The 18,241-nt window shown below is 42.2% G+C and overlaps 1 protein-coding gene across 3 annotated transcripts in view; it reads right to left on the reverse strand.

Annotated features, from left to right (window-relative positions):
• The window catches only part of boc (BOC cell adhesion associated, oncogene regulated), a 37,390-nt gene that overhangs the window by 11,346 nt on the left and 7,803 nt on the right, over positions 1-18,241 (reverse strand). For all 3 annotated transcript variants that reach the window (XM_072688933.1, XM_072688923.1, XM_072688941.1), the window contains exons 2-4: positions 9,495-9,622; positions 7,983-8,270; positions 2,169-2,315 (exon numbers count right to left, since the gene is read on the reverse strand). In XM_072688933.1, the coding sequence (XP_072545034.1) occupies positions 2,169-2,315; positions 7,983-8,270; positions 9,495-9,606 (547 nt within the window). In that variant the 5' untranslated portion in view covers positions 9,607-9,622. The remainder of the gene's footprint in view (positions 1-2,168; positions 2,316-7,982; positions 8,271-9,494; positions 9,623-18,241) is intronic.

Genomic DNA, 18,241 nt, shown 5'->3' on the forward strand with positions numbered 1-18,241 from the left:
AAGTAGGGCAGGCAAATTCCAGCAAAATCAGTGGCTGGAGGGGGACGATAGCAAAGGACAGGCTTGCAGTACTGTGCAAAAGCCTTAGGCCAGCAAAGGAAACTGTTTAAAGATGTTTATCTGCGAGGTGAGTGAGTTTTCGCTTGTAAAAACACTGTTTAACATCAGAATAAGCTCAAATAAACATTACAGCTGGTACAAAGTAATCAGAGTGTGCTGTTGATCAGCGAAGTTATGGATGTGTTCAGCAGAAAAACACTGTATGGATTTTATTCAGTTTGACCAGCAGCTCACCTGATTTACTTTGATGAGGGACTGATTAGAACTAGGTGTTGGACTGGACACACACACACACACACACACAAACACAAACACACACACACACATATATATATAAAGTATACGTATATATATATATACAGTGAGTCCAAGAAGTATTTGATCCCTTGCTGATTTTCTTTGTTTGCCCACTAATAAAGACACTATCCTTCTGCACTTTTAATGGTAGATATATTCTAACATGGAGAGACAGAATATCAAGACAAAAATCCAGAATATAATTTTAAAGAATATATTTTAATTAATTTGTATTTCAATGAGGAAAATAAGTATTTGATCCCTCTTGCCAAACACACTCAATACTTAGTGGCAAAGCCTTTGTTTGCAAGCACAGCGGTGAGACGTTTGTTGTAGTTAACCACAAGTTTAGCACACACACCAGGGGGAATTTTGGCCCACTCTTCTTTGCAGATCCTCTCTAAATCATGAAGGTTGGTGGGCTGTCGCTTGGCAACTCTGACCTTCAGCTCCCTCCATAGATTTTCGATCGGATTGAGGTCTGGCGACTGGCTGGGCCACTCCATGACCTTAATGTGATTTTTCTTGAGCCAATCCTTTGTTGCCTTTGCTGTATGTTTAGGGTCGTTATCATGTTGGAAGACCCAACCACGGCCCATTTTCAGATCCCTGGCAGAGGGGAGGAGGTTGTCCCTCAGGATTGTGCGGTACATGGCTCCATCCATCTTCCCAGTGATGCGGTGAAGTAGCCCTGTACCCTTGGCAGAGAAACACCCCCAAAACATTATGCTTCCACCTCCATGCTTGACGGTGGGCACAGTGTTCTTGGGGTCATAGGCAGCATTTTTCTTCCTCCACACATGGCGGGTGGAGTTGAGGCCAAAAAGTTCAATTTTGGTCTCGTCTGACCACAAAACCTTCTCCCAATAACTTGGTTCATCTTTCAAATGATCATTGGCATACTTGAGGCGCGCCTCCACATGTGCTCTCTTCAGCAGGGGTACCTTTCGGGCACTGCAGGATGTGAATCCATTGTTGCGCAAAGTGTTGCCAATTGTTTCCTTGCAAACTGTGGTCCCAGCTGCCTTCAGGTCATTTGCTAACTCCTGCCGAGTGGTTGCAGGACGATTTCTGACTGTTCTCAGCATCATTGCCACCCCACGAGGCGAAATCTTCTTTGGAGCACCGGGCCGAGGTCTGTTGATTGTCATGTTATACTCTTTAAACTTTCTGATAATTGCACCAATAGTTGTTACTTTCACATCCAACACCTTACTAATCTTTTTGTAGCCCATTCCAGCTTTGTGAAGGTCAACAATTCTGACTCTGAGGTCCTGTGACAGCTCTTTGGTTTTACCCATGTTGGAGACTTGAAATCTGTGTGATCTGTCTGATTCTGTGGACAGGTGTTTTTCACACAAGTGATTAGTGAGAACAGGTGGCTTCAGGTCAGGTAACAAGTTGATTGGGAGTGTCTAACTGGTCTGTAAAAGCCAGAACTGCTAATGAATACTAAGGGATCAAATACTTATTTCACTCCATGAAATACAAATCAATTAATATATATTCCTTAGATTTATTTTCTGGATTTTCTTTTTAATATTCTGTCTCTCCATGTAAGAATACATCTACCATTAAAAGTATAGAATGATCATGTCTTTATTAGTGGGCCAACGAAGAAAATCAGCAAGGGATCAAATACTTCTTGGACTCACTGTATATATATATATATATATATATATATATATATATATATAGCAGTATACGTCCATATATTTGGAAGGGACTAGAAAGCAAAACAGATCCATTCTCAAAAATGTGAACAATGTTGACATATTTTGGTCAGTGAAACCTCTAAGGCATAGCTGTACCTTTAGACGTCTCGAGCCATTCCTGCTTGACGCTGTAGCGGACTTGGGCTTTTGGCTGACTCTCTGGTAGATGGCACTCGATCACCGCTGTGTTTCCCTCGTCCACTTCAATCTCCTGCTGGTCATCGGGCTCAAAGTCTCGCAGTTCTATGCACAAACACGCATACAAACAACATGTAAGTGATTGCGCCTCAGACCAACCGTTTATCTAACACAGAATAACAAAACAGTGTGATCCTCAGTCAGCAAAAGTCACCCACACAGCTAAAACCAAAACACTGTGCCACTACGGCTGAAGCATTTAATTTATTGGACCTGCTTAACTGATTAAAAAAAATAAATAAATGAAAATCACACAGAAATGATGTCAACGGAAGCTATTTATATACTGATAATGCACATGGTCAGTGCTTTTGATTTGCTATTGCTTTGCTGAGAATTTTTATTGTTGGACATTTTTTTTTATAGCCAGTAGATTCATCAATTAGTTATAGAACGCTAAACCAACAGGCAGAGGAACATACTAGAGCATGTAGGTAGATGAAAAAGATGTTTTCTAAAAAGGAAACCCGTTCTGAGTTAGGCTGAATGTCGTTCGGAGCTTTTAGTGGGATATCAAATGCACAGAAACCCAATAGCCCTAAAACACAGAGACAGAAAGTCTGCCTGCCTCGACCTATGGTGTGCCCAGGGGCTAGAATGAGGTCAAATGCTAAAGGTGATCTTCCTCTTGGGTTTTTGGAAGGACGGCCAGTTTGAACTACAACGCAATAACCCAACTAACCCTGAATGTGTGTGTGAATGTTTTCCTTAGAGAACAAGATTACGTTTCTGTGCTGCTCTAACTTAATCAAAATTTTCCAAACTGTTGATTTCTCCTTTAATGAACACAGGCCCGCTCCGCTGTTCTCCGAGCTTCTATGGACGGTTGATTTTCATAGGGTTTTGTTACATTCCTTGGCAATTCTGAAGTCTCTCAGTCATGCATAGCTGTATAACACGCTACAGGCTGAGAGGGGGGAGGCTGAGTGAGGTTTAAAAAAAACACAAAAAAACACCACACAAAACAATCTGCTAAACTGTGCATGATCAACTATGATCCACAATGAATTTTCTGGTACAGTTTTAATGGGGGCTTCATATGTGAATGATAGGGTCATTTATTATACATTTAAATCATAATGGCTAGTGGTAATGGTACAGAAGTGCTCCTATAGCAATGAGTTGCAAATTACAGTGCACTAAGAAAGATCTGTAATAGTGAAAATTGAAGTGATATTCCAAAAGCTTCTGTATCTAAAGCCAACCTATAAAGAGCATGTTTCATAAAAACCAGCATTGTTAATGTGAAAACCAGAACATGGTGGTATGACTGTATCAGTTCCAAACTCTGGTGTACAGAGTTTCCAGTGCAAAGGCAAATGCTGCACAGAAACACAAAAACACACACACAGTTTGTTAAATCGGTGTGTATATATATATATATATATATATATATATATATATATATATATATATATATATATATATATATATATATATATATTCATGTTCATGTTAATATTTTCATTTTTTATTTTCTAGATATAATCCTAAAACAATGAACTCTAACGTCTTTTTACGCACACACACACACACACACACACACACACAGACACAGACACACACACACACACACACACACACACACACACACACACACACACACACCATTCCAGAGAAGATGAGCATCCCAGGGTAAGTTAAGACAGGGCAGGTTGGGGGATGGAGAGAGAGCCAGTGTGACGCTCCGTTTGCTAAATCAATCAGGAGCCTTTTATAATTCCCCCTAGCACTCCCCCTCCGGAGTCTGACGAATTCCACCCAGCACACCTTCAACCCCCACTCACCAACACACACACATTCCTCCTCTCAATGCCCCCACAGGACTCAATCAGTCTCAGGTGTATAAGAAAGGTTAGGGTAGAGAAGGAGGTTAGAGAGAGAAGAGAGAGAGAGTTTAATGTTTGAGACATCTAACATTAACCCTTTCACACAAAAGCAAAATACTCCAGTCAGGTAATTTCCCAGAGCTGTTGCTAAAAAAAAATGCTCTAACAAAGCACATGGTTTGTAGATTCTTTGTCACAGAAGTGCCATGTTGAGCATGAATACGTGACTATATGGACATACTCGACACTTCAGTGGTCTTTCACTGCTACTCTTAATTATTCAAATCTCTTATAAGAGTTTCTGGAATGGGTGTGCGTGTATGCTCACATAAGGAAAGTGTTTGAAGTATAGGTTGGACGGAGTTAAAGCAGAGGTGTAGAGCAGTGTATAAGAGCATTAGCTGGGGTTTGGGGTCTGTTTCTGTGCCCCACAGCCACAGGGGCTACATCTGCACAAGGGAGACAGAGTGAACGTCTGGAGTACTTTTTCAACTGAGAGCCAAAACATGACAGGAGTATGTGTGTGTGTGTGTGTGGAGAGAGGCCAATATGAATGTGAGCTTTGTGTGTATAAGGTGCACTCTGAGCATGTTTTTAGGACAATATACATAATAATACAGGCGCACACACCCTCTAGTTATTTTTACTGTTTTATATAATATGTATATGTGTGTTATATTACATGTAAATTAAGTAAAATGGTATGGGATGGTATTTTCCATATACATCTACCCCATGTCCTGACATAGTATAAAAACAACTCTGTGTGTGTGTGTCCTGGAGGTCTTGAGAGCAGGGGATGCTGGGAGTCACTCAGGATTAATGGTATTTATAAAATGGATTAGCTTTGCTTCCAACTCCACTTGGCAAAGCTTTCATACATGCTGCAGGCTTACTTAGCATTCATCATTTTTATGTCTGGAGCTGTGGAGCCTGTGTGTTTCTGTGCGTGTGTGTGTGTGTTCTGGTTCCTGGGGAGACTGGAATATGACATTAGAACTCAAGCTGAGAAAGTAACTATTGTGCATATTGCATCAGTTTGTGTGTGTGTGTCTGTGTGTGTGTGCGTGTGTATGTATGTGTGTGTGTGTGTGTGTGTGTGTGTGTGTGGTTACGAGTTAATCAAGAAAAAATTCGAGCCAATGTGTGAGAGCATATGAGAGTGAGTCAACCTCAGTGGGTGATCGTAATCAGAGTTTGGAATGAATTAGTGGTGTATTATATGCACAATGTGTGTGTGAGTGTGTATGTGTGTATGTGACTCGGGTGGGCAAGATTACGACACTGTGACATAAATTGTGTCACAATACACTGTGTACACTGTGTAGATCAGGGGCATCTGTAGTACTTCTGCACATATCATGCAATGACAGGTTTAGATTATAGACAGTCTGTAATCAACAACAGCAGGGTAGAGTAACTGCATTATGACATAATCATAATTATTAATATATAACTTTTAATGTTTTTATTATAACAAGATTAATTTGAACACTTTCTGTCGTGTCCAATTACCACAACATTTTGACACGATACAAAAGGCAGCTGGACTTCATTTTAGTAAAGGTTCAGAGGTTTGCTGGTTTAGAACTGATATGCTAGACTGACGCTATTAAGAAACACTGGACTTAGACTGTCACCAATTTCATCTCCGTAAACACATGCCCACTTACCGAGATGAGATTGGTGACAATCTAAGTTCAGTGTTTGTTAGCGGAGTTAGCCTAGTCTCTCCTGTTGTAAACTAAAGAAGCAAACATGTCTTGGCTGATTGACTGTCCCTGGAGTCAGTGATAAATCATGTTTGTTTAATGTTTCAACTTCCCTTAAAGACAAAGAGAAAAGGAAACACTACGGAAGGAAGAGAAGCGCTTTCAAGTATTGCGATGTTATAATTTCGCAGTATCACTCGCCCCTCGTGTCAGACAGGGAGGGAGAAGGGAGTGTGTTCTGGCTCACAGTGATGGGAGGCCTGCTTGTCTTTGGAAGAATCTGAGTGGAGAGGTTTGAAATAAAGCACAGGCGGCCCTGCGGCCTCCCCGGCGGGAGTGAGTTCAGACAGGATTCTTACAGAGGCAGATACCAGAGAGAGCCAAGAGCTTTCACAGAGCAAAAACAAATGGCCAAAAAAGCCACAGACTTGAAGTATGGAGGCAGTAGACAGTGCCTCACACAGCACACACACACTCACAAACTTGTTTTTGTACTATGTCAGGAGCCTAGGTTTTGCCCCAGGATGCTAGTCCCTGTCTTACTTTGCTTCTCTTACAAAGTCAAGACCTTACAGTCCAGAGAATGTACCAAACACACACACACACACACACACACACACACACACACTCCTAGAATAGCTGATCCCCTCCCTGGCTAAGGAAGGAGGGGTCTTTATTAAATTAGAATGAGGGACTGTAATAGGGGGCCCAGCTAAAGCCCACATCTGCAACTCAACAGCCTGATTCATAGTGGGTAGGGCTTATCAATTACATCTGCCACACACACACACACACACACACACACACACACACACACACACACACACACACACCTCCTCATTTTTAATGCCCCAGGAAATGAGAGGAGAAAGAGAGAGAGAGCCATAGTACTCCTGAGAGAGAGGGAGGGAAAGAGGGATAAAGAGAGAAAGAAAAACAAGAGAGAGAGAGCGAGAGAGAGAGAGCGAGAGAGAGAGAGAGAGAGAGAGAGAGAGAGAAAACAAGGGACTGGATATTAGTGCTCTTTGAGTGGAGCAAAATTTAGCACTTCATAAAATGCATGTAAGGGAGAGAGATCAGTGAGTAAGGGGATGAGTAAGAGATTCAGCGAGAGAGTGAGGGAGTGGGGGGGGGGGTGATGGAAAAAAAGAGTTTGTGTCTAATTTGTGGACGCTGAGATGGAGACAAAGTCTCTGACATCACGTCTCATCTTCAGAGTGGACCCTGCCTCAACTAGCTCTGTCAGATGCACAGTTCTGATCAGAAGCACACACACTCATCATGCGTGACAAACTGGATCTATTCAGTACTGAAATGGGGTTCTTTGGAACCCTGCGTGGTGCTTTACGGAACCATTTTTAAAAGAACCATCTACAATAGTTTCTCATTCACGAAGAAGAACCCTTTAACAGTAACAGTGTAATATAGTAGTTTTACTTTATACTACTGCATACAGTCCAGCAGTACCACTGTCTACAAAGGCACTGTATACTGTACACAGAACTGTATACAATATTAGTAGTAGTCTTACTGTATTCATGTGATACACATTTCAAACAAGCCTATGTAATGCACTGCGTCTTTAGTGTAACCACACGCTCACAGTTTTTGCTGGTTCTCTGGTTCATGAACAGAAACACACTTCCTCTAAACACACACTCTGACCAGCTTTGGAGGAATGCTCTGGAGAACAGGGAGGAGGCCCTGCACTAATGGGCTCACACACACACAGACACACAATAGAAGTTACACACCCCTCTCCATGCTGGCTCTACAGCGCACACACACACACACACACACACACACACACACACACACACACACACATCACTACAATCTGGCACTTCACCATTATACACAACTAGCACTCCCACTCCAGCACAGCCTGCTGAGTGAACACTGTATAACTGACTGTAAGCGGGCGCAGTGATCTGAATATAATACTTAGTTCCAACCACACACTCTGATTGGTCGGAAAGCTTTCTATTGCTGTGTCCATTAACAGTCTCTTTTCTACACCATATCTGTATCATTCTGTTGATCACCTGATGCTAGGGATTGCCTACAGTTGTTTACATCTAGCTGAAACAACTTTTTTTGGCCTGCATTCACTGTTATACTGTATTTTCAGGAAACATCTTTTATTAGTACTCCTTCTTTCCAGTACTCACTGGCTGCAGTGACGTTGGCCAGTACGCTAGCACGGGCTCCAGCGCTGGTGCTGGCCACGCATTGGTATCGGCCCACAGTGGAGTTGGAGAGGGAGGGGATGATCAGAGCTCCAGGCTGCAGCAGCACGTCGAGCTCCACCTCCTTACCACCGCCTCCCAGCTCACGCCCATTCAGACGCCAGCTGATCCGAGCCTGAGCGGGACGGGCGCTGCAGCGCAGGGTCACGCTGCCCCCCAGTTTCTGCACCACCGACAGCGGCTCCTCCGTAAACACAGGGACGTCAGCGTCTGGGAGAGAATAAGAAAAAGTAAAATAAGAGACAGAAGTGTTTGTAATTTCTCTTCATGTGATGTTTACTCTACTGGAGTCAGTTGTGGCTACAGTCACATACTTGGAACGACTTTGTGCTCATTTCATATTATCATCTCCTTGGCCGTTGGAAGCTACCTTGGGGATCATTTGTAACACCACTAGACAATCCCAACTATGGTAGTCTGGAAAATCTAATATTTATATAAGGATAGATATGACCAACAAAACAAAAGCTCTTAATACTCTCCAACAAACAACTTAAAGTTTTAAAGTTTTCCAAAGATTTAAACTGCTGTGTATTTATGTTCAGCACCACTAAAGATAAGAGAACGTAACTGAACAGATATATAGCTTTTAGCAATAATGATGCACTGGATTCGTTCTGTGGTGTATAAAGACTGCCTGGCCCACATTACAGAATTATCAAGATAATTTGCCTCTAGGGACAATCACGAAAGGTACCCAGGATTGCAGGATGCTTTGTTTCCAGAATACTCTGTGGTGTGAAGGGTTGGTCCAACCTTAGTCCCACTGATCTGCTCATAGTTCAGTCATGGCTGCCCTGATGCTGAAACGTAATATTAAATATACTGACTACATAAGACTTTGTATCCAAATAGTAGTAGTAGTTTGGGACGAATGCTGATTCTCCTAAGTGGAATGCAAAAATGACATATGGGTGAAAGACCATTAGAGCAGAGCTGATAACCTTCATTTTAATCTGATCAACTGTGCAAAAAAACAACAACAGTTACCAACCACACAATAACTACTGCCATTTATTTCTAAGCTGCTATAACTACTTTTTTTTCTGGTATGGTAAATTTTGGTAATCTACTGAAAATACGATCTAGACCTATATGTTATTAAAAATCTCCTTGTGCTACATCGGATTGTGATTTTTTGTTTTGAGTTATAAATAAAAGTATATAAGTATAATCAGTAGATGGATATAATTTATGTAAATGCCTTGTTTTTTATGCCTTCAATTTACTTCATTCAACTTTTTCTATAATATGAGCAAGTAGTAACTGCTAACTAAGACAGCAAAAAGATAACAGCAGCAATAAATGGTATCCAGTCAATGTTATTCATTGATTAAGACAGAGTTTCACCTGTTTGTTTGCTAAAATGGGGTGCGTAGCACAGTGTAGTGACTGTGTAATTAGTGAAGTAAATTGAGTCAGATGGTGACTTACCACTGAGAGCAGCGGCGGGAGCAGCAGCAGAAGCAGCACTCTGCAGGTACAGCAGAGCTGAACACGCAGCAAAAAGCACCCGAAGCCTTCTTTTCCAAGATATTCCAGACATCTTCCATACACAACTCCTACCAGAGAGAGACAGAGAGATCATCAGACACTGACAAACTTAAACAGGAAGACTAGGGCTGGACAAAATGCTGTGCTAGGCCTAAGCCTGGGCCACAGTGATCAAATACAATACAATTCAATACACAATAATCTCCTTAATTTCCCAGTTCATATATTTGCTTTTAATAAAGCAAATGAGACCATCTTTCCTGAGTACTTCCAAAGTTACTGTTTTAGGGGTTTTGTACGTTTTTTCTGAGAACTCAGTTAACGGAAGTAAGTCCACATGCCTTGTGTTTCTATCATCGGCTATTTATTCATGCTGATTCAAGTCTGATGTGAAACAATTGTGTTCCCTACTGAAGACATATCCATGAGGGCTCCACCCCATGCTTAGAACCATTTTTCTTCCAGTGTATCTGTGCTGGTGAGGCGGGCGCCCGGATAGAACCGGAGAAATACGAGCCCCCCTCAGTCAGGTGTAACTGATACAGGTAGAGGCCCAAAGAGTGAGGGCCAAACAAAGCCTGCATTCACTCAGAGAGAGAGAGAGAGAGAGAGAGAGAGAGAGAGAGAGAGAGAGAGAGAGAGAAGGAGGGAGAGAGAGAGGGAGAGTAATGGTCAGTCTATTAACAGTTAATGCAGGAGGGGGAGCTTCTCTCCCTCCCTCTTTCTCCCTCTCCCCCTCACTGCCAAGTTTGCTGAATTCTTTCCTGTCAGGTTAAACTAACAACTTCCCGTCAGGATCAGGAGGGTGGTCCAATAGCTCCCAAGCTGCAAATCTCTCTCTACCCCCCCCCCCCCTCTTTTACCTCCCTCCTCCCTCTCTCTACCTTCTCCCCTCCCTCCTACCCCTCCTTCTCCCCTTTTCCCTCGCTATCATTTGAATGTAATGATTGATGATGTTTCACAGAAGGATTCAGAACTCCAAACATGGGAGGGCAGAAAAGGACAAGACTCCATGAAAAAAATAAATCAAGATTGCGCCTTGGGATTCGGATCAGCTTTGTTTTTTTGGAGTTTAGGTACATAGCCATTAGCTATTAGCTGAAAAGTCCTCTGCCTGAATAGAGCATATTCCTTTTACAGGGTTTGGGGTCGGCCCTAAACAAATGTTTTTCCTTCCCGATGCCAAAAACAAACAAAACGTCACGCTGTCTGGACCAAGGTCCGGAGAGACATGACTTAGTCTGGGCTTTTCCGAAATCCAAAGGGCTTGTCTTTCTCATTTACATGAGTCCAGCCTTACACACACAAACACAAGCCTTTTTGTATGTCTTCACCAGAGCAGAAAAGAGTGGATGCTGAATCCAAGTCCAACACTAGAGGGAATCCATAACAAGTAATCAAGCCACTTGTCCACCTGACCAAACAGTCAACACTACTACTACTAGCATGGCCCACATCTGCATGTGTGCAGAGAGCTTCTAGAGAGTTAGCTGATTCATTTGTTTTCTTGCTCTTTTTCATTCTCCAACAGGTGTGGTTGCATTTCCCTGGTCCAGATTGGTCCTGTTTTTCAGCTCCCCCCCCCCCCCCCACTCTTTCTAACTGTCTGTCCAGGTCTTGAATTACAATCAGCATTCTTTCCACTGGAATGACAAAATGCAGCCCTTTCAAATACACTCAGCATCTGTCTAACAACAAAAGTGCTGCCAGTGCAGCCGGCCAACAACTGGAGGCTTTCTAACTCAAGCCCTACCCATCAGTAATAACTTCTGTAGTGCCTTAGAAAAAATACAGTCTATCTTTTGCTAACACTACAATTGCTGCACAACCACAGACAATAACAATACAGGCACCATGTCTAAGTAACAGCCAGGCCAAAGATACTATAAGCTAATGTCTAATACCACTGTTACGGCATAGCAGGCACATTGCTAAAACAGCTAATACTCAGAGCACCCTGTATAACATATAGTAGTATATAGTAATAGTATAGTATAACATGGTGAATCCACAACGGAAGCACCTCTTAAAAATTAACTAATTAAAAGAAATCAACCAACTGAATTCAATTTTAGCATTTAAACGAAGTGTTAGCCCACCAGGGCTTTTCCATGATTTCATTTCATCACCATCTTTGAACACTTCAAAAATCTTTAAAAAGGAATTCTCTTTCTGGGACTTTAGATTGTCCCTTGTCATCACTGATAATAGCTGCTTAGTGAGTCATCTGGTGACAAAAAAAAGAGAAAAAAAAGAATCCAATAAAAACAAGCTATGTAATGTTAGCATTGACAGGACTGACCCTGAAATAGTGAGACACATAAAAAAATATAGTATTGAACTTTAATCAGCATCATCCAGCCCTACTGGTAACAATTAATTACGTCCCTGTTGAGGAAAAGTGGTTTGGTCCTTCTATCCCTCTATCCACAAATGTTTGTGGACACCTCCTCTAATAAATGTATTCAGCTCCTATTAAGTTGCATCTATTGCTGACACAAATGTGCAAATGCACATACACAGCATTGCTAGTCCCTGTAGAGAAGTATTGCCAAATAGAATAGTGCTATCGGGAGCACTATGCCTAATGCTAAGCGTGGGCTAGAGGGGTATAAAGCCCCCTAGCACTGAGCTGTGGAGCAGTGGAACTATGTTCTCTGGAATGATGGCAGTCCATCTAATACTTTTGGGATGAGTTGGGATGAGGTGGGGTGGTGCATTATCCAGCATCCTGACCTCACTAATGCTCTTGTCACTTAATGTAATCAAATCCTCACAGCAATGCTCTAAAATCTAGTTGAAAGCGTTCCTTGGACTGTAGAGACAGCAGGATCAATGTTTTTAATATCCATGATTGAAAAATAATGAGTGGGTGTCCAAATACTTTTGTAGACATTGTGTATCCAGTTCAGTTATTTACTGAACAAAAAGTGTTGCTAGCTTGATATTTTGTAGTTTCTAAAAAAGCCATTACAAGCACTGCACTGTGGTGTGTGTTAGTATGTGTTCAGGGACAGGAGGGGGGACAGCTGTCCCGTCTGCCTGAAAAAGAAGAGTCATTCTGCTTTTACTGGTGAGCCACCTGTCCCAAGCATCAAAATACACACATGCGCACACACACAACCTGCTTCGTTCAAATGCACCCACATCATCACGTCAGTAACAGCACATGCTCTGACAAATACTGAGGAGAATGCGGGTCTGTGAAGGTAAACCATACGTGAAAGCATGGGGGCAACGTGACTGAGGGCATGCCTGTGTGTGAGAAACACACAGGGCATAGGGGGGGAATAAGGCAATGTTTTATTGTGATTGGACTATGAAAAATGATGTCCAGTCACTTCTGTGATTATCTCATAGGTATGGTCAGAACTTCTATGACGCTTAACTCTAATCTTTACATATATGTCATGAAAAAGACAAATCTGTGAACCTGACCTCAGTACTGAGATCCCTACTCCTACATTAGGAGGATCTTGACTGTATTTAACATAAACACACTAACGCTAGATGATGGAGTGAGGCTAAGGCCTGATTAACATCTTTTATTCAGACAATAATGAGTGTACTTGAAGCAACACTATGTAGCATTTTTACCTTTACCTGTATTAGAGATCTATATAACATATATATAACATCCTCCACTGTCATGCTTGTTATTGTCAGAAAAATGTAACTCTGAAATGCCCTCTAGTGCATATGCATGTGTCTAATGCATGTGTAAAGTACTTTATGTTTATTTGACATAGTCTGCTTTGGTATTGCGCATTGGGATACTACACTTAAGATCAGTATCAAACGCAAAAGTCCTTCCCTAACATATTTTATCCATTTTGCCATATTAACCCCCTCTTAATAGATCATAGCAGAAGTCACTTAATAAAGCCTCATTGTCACTGAGCTGGGTTCATTCTTCTAAGGCCACTCTGGCCACTATTGTCCTTCCCGCCTGGCCTGTGTGGATAAATTCATTTTGACAACCCTGCTAATTGGATAAAACCCGCTCTGCGCGGCCTGCAGGCCCTCTCACGCCGTTCACATTCCATCTGCTTTCTGGCACGAAGGGAGGAGAAGAAGAACGAGAGATGAACAAGGAGGGGGTTTAGCTGCTCCTGAGAAGTTGAAGCTGAGCTGCTGAATATTTATTACTCCCCCCACAACCACTCTCTCTCTCTCTCTCTCTCTCTCTCTCTCTCTCTACCCATTTATGTCCTTCAAACCCCCCCCCCACACACACACTCCTCCAACAGCCATCGCAAATTCTCCCAACTTGTGGAGAATTTGCGATGGCTGTTGGAGGATCTAGTGTCAGTGTGAGGAGGGCGGGGTTCAACTGGCTGCGCAGGCCCGCGGCCCACAATGTCCCGCCGAATAGCTGCCATGCGGGAGGCCCGTTGCTCAGGGCGACGCTAACAGGCAGAACGCACCTTAATAGAGTGGAGAGTCATTGTAAAGCAGTGAGCCGGCGCACGGACAATAACCTCCCGGCCCCCTCCTGAAAGGAGAGACGCTTCTCTGAAGGGCCGGAGGAAGAGCTGATGGGCTCAATGGCCAAAAGGAGGAATGGGGAGGGGGGGTCTCAATGACTAAGGGTGGTTAGAGAGATGGGGGGGGGGGGGGGGGGGGGGGGGGATTAAGGATTTAAAAATGCATCATGATGCATTCATCTAAATGTGGTAATTAAACTGCCTTCATTTTAGCATGCCAGAATCCATCTATACAACTACATATACTGATATGTCTATATTTCACTGAAATGTTGGTGAAGCTTGAGTATGAGTTTCAAAGTATCTGCAACACTATTAACAAGGGTTCTTCTAGGGTTCTTTAGTAAATGCAGTGGTTCTATACAGAACAGCCATCAGATTGCTTAGTGGAAACTTTTTGCAGATGGTTCTGTACAACCAAAACAGGCTCCACCCTTGTCACGAGTCCAAAAACCTTTTCTTTAGCACCCATTCTGAATAGATTGTACTAGAGATGGATGTGAGAGTGGTCGGTCAGGGGTCTTATATGGTTCCGTTTAATGGAAAAGATGTCAGCTGAGGAGCAAAGGGACGAGTAGGAGAAAGAAAGCAGGAGAGAGAGAGAGGGAGAGTGTGAAACGGCTGTGTGGATGATTGTTCTAGCCTTGTGAAATAAATCTGTTCCTTGGCCTTTTGGTCGAGTGTGCTATAGGAGAGAGAGTGAAATGAGCTTTCATGAAGTGGAGGTAAAGAAAAGCCTCATTTGCATGGAACCACTTCAATCCAACAGTGGTCTGCTACTTAACATCTAACCCACCGACCTACCCGTCCCCTTCCCAATTACAGAGTGCATGACCATGCTACTTTAGAGTCCTGAACAGCATCCGAACCAGTATCGGTAACAGTTTGGCACCAACAGAACAACCTCCATCAGAGTAAAGGAGCCCTTGAACCAATCACAAAGCTTTCTCTGTGTGCTGTGAGCATCCTGAGCAATCACAGGTCCAGATAAGTGCTTTAAAGAAGGTAAGCCAATGTAATGTAATGTAAGCAAAATTTATTATGGTCTATATACAGCAGTTCAATTCAGCAACGTGCTTTTGAGACACTATACACATGGACACCCCTACAAACCAATGTCAGACCAATTTGTGCAATTTATAGCTAAAGCCAAGACCTTTTAACAAATATTGCCCTCAGAATGAACAATCGTTTCAACCTTGAAATTACACATATCGTTACACACTTATATATATTTTCTGAAAGCATTAAACCTTGTTGTAGGCCATCTATTCATTACAAAGATTTGAGCAAAAGCCACAGTCTTTCCCCCTGTTATCTAAACTTCTGGAAGTTTCTCATGGAGCTGAGAGGCGTACAGCAGGTGGACACGCAGCAGAATCCCATTCATACTGTCTGGACCCTCACAATCGCGCTTCACAAACATTAGTCGCTCCCATGCTCGAAAATTAAACATCAAAAGCACCACTAACGAGGTCAATACACTCCCCCTAACCCGGCCCCCTTTCCATCTATTAATGAGTGGCAAACCTGCAAAAAAAAAAAAAAAACATTAATGAGACCCAGACAGAGCGAGGGGATTAACGAGCAAAAGATCAAGCCAAGTCCAGGATCGCTAATCAATTAGGCCCCGGGGTATTTGCATAATTTATATAACAAGGTCGAATTAGCAAGTGCTCACTAATTAATGGATTTGGGCAGTGTGAGCAGCATGGTCACATTCCAGCATGGCCAGACCACAGGTGGGCTATAGAAGCCCACCAGCAGGAACCATCAGTTAGGCTTAGACTATCTATAGGCCCAGGCTGGTTTTAGCCAAGGGCCAATCTAACATCAATGCACTGAGCTCTTAAAAGCAGGACTGTTTCTGGTGACTGAATATTTTCCACTGGATTTTTTCCACAATCTATGAGTAAATGTACTGTTTTTAAACGGCTGAACCATAAAATGGACTTTGATAAACTATGCAGAGACTTTTCTACAAAGATATGCAGCACAATGTGAAGTAAATGAGTGTATCCATCAGCTGTTTTTAAAATATGAGACAATAAAATTTATATAAAGTATGCAATCTGCCATTCTCCTAATTCTTCAAGAAGACAAATATCTAGTTATATTTTCTTGAATATAATGTCTGAGACACTGTTATGATCTAAAGGTTATGTTTAAAATTCAGTCATGCTGGAGAGGTGCATGTGATATAGGGAAATAAAGAAAAATAGTGCTAAAACTGTACCACTATTATATCACTTCCAACACTGAATATAAACCTCAGAAGAATGTGCTGCATTAATAAGGGATTCTTCAAAGCAAGGGACTTTTAATAGCACCTCATATAGAGTCAGGACAGCTCAAACAATTGCTCTTCAAATCCTGCCTGTTGTACATGGGTCTTAAGGAACCTTTTAAAAGTGGTTCTGTATAGCACCAAAAGGGTCTCACTATTGTTAAGAGTCAACAGCCCTATTTGGATTGAATTAGTTCACCAGAGGGACTGTAATAAAATCTTACACACCTCTCAAATCCAAATGGTAATAAGTGTAGTACCTAATTGTTTGCGTGGCAAGGTCACATAACCCCATTCACAACAGCTTCGTCTAAACAGTTAAAGATACACTGACCCTTACTTCAATTTGGGCTGAAGAAAAGTTCTAATTTCACAATTTGATTTGATTTTGGTAAACTTTTCTTTTAAGATTCAGAAACTGTTTAGTATCTCTGGCACTCTACTAGATACTCTACTAAATTCGCAAATTCGTAGCCAAAAAATCTGCTTTTCTCTATATTCTGCTAAACATGAAGATAAGTCTGGATGAATAGTGAATAGTCCCTATGAATAACCCTATGAACAGAACCCTATGAATGTAATGCTGTCCAAACAGGGCTCCAGAACAATTCCTCTTATTTAGATTGTAGGTTCAACAGCCCAACACCATGACTCCTGGTTCCATTCACCAGCACTGTAAAAAAAAATCTGACAGGGTAAGTTTCTCTAATATGAACCATTTCACACCAAACCCACTTCATTCCACTTTGTATGAATGTTTCCATCTTAACCACTGCCATTTTTGAAAAATCAGAGTTTCTCTTTAATCAACTAACCCTGACAGTCCTGTTCAAAAGCGTCTGCTCCAAAAAGCAGTTCAACTTCAAATAAATCGAAGGGCTACTGCCAGGTTTCCAGACTGCACAGGCTTGTTTTACAAAGATACTGGTATTTCGTAACAGCAGCAGTGAAATCTGGTGCGGTCCATGCTGCTTAAATCAGTTCACAGCTGTTCTTCTTATGCACCTTATCTAGACCCACTGAGAGCACATTTCTCAAACATCTACGAACATCAGGGTCTAACAGCCTAATCACTGCCAGGAAAAACTACGCAGCAAGGGGCATTAGCTTACTCACAAAAAATGCACGCACACACACACACACACACATATATGCACAGCTAACTTTTAAAAACATAACAAAAGACTCCACTAAGCTTTACAGGACCTCATCAAATCCCCAAAATTAAACCCTAAAGTCGTGTAGTGCCTGTAAAATTGTCATAAGCATAAATATGTATTGCTTTGCACATGCATAGAGACTGCCTGTAAAGAGCAGGGAGCTGTAGGGGCCCCTGCTGTTCTGGCAGCCCCTCCATCAGAGTGAATGGAACCAATTTGAAATCAAAAGCAATTTCTCCACATTATTCAGCTGGAACCCAAAGCACATAGACTGGCTGTCTGCTCACCAATAAGCCTTTTTAGAGCGAGAGAGGGGGGAGGAGGCCAAAAACGAGGAGGGGAAAAAAGAAGGAAAGTGTGTAATACAATAGTAATAAAACATGCATAAACTGTTTATAAAGCACTCATTTGTGTGATAAAGCTCTGTTGCCCTAGTGAGCGGCTCTAAACATTACCGACACGACGCAAGTAAACAAAACAAACGAGGAAAGCAAACAACGGCAACGTTTAAAGCCAGAGGAACGGAGCAGAAAAAAAAAAATCAGCTCTGAGCTACACTGCCGGCCGACTCTCACAGCCATAGGGCTTGGCACTTACGCACACACTCCTTAAACACACACAGACACACTCCTGTCCTCTGTAAACACCTGCGCACACAGTTTGTGGACACATCTAGGCACACGCCAACCACCGGATAAACAAACACTTACAGACGTATAACAATACGGTAGCCCAGGGCTTCTGAATGTATAC

This window comes from Salminus brasiliensis, chromosome 1 (assembly GCF_030463535.1).
Source record: "Salminus brasiliensis chromosome 1, fSalBra1.hap2, whole genome shotgun sequence".
NCBI classification, from domain to species: domain Eukaryota; kingdom Metazoa; phylum Chordata; class Actinopteri; order Characiformes; family Bryconidae; genus Salminus; species Salminus brasiliensis.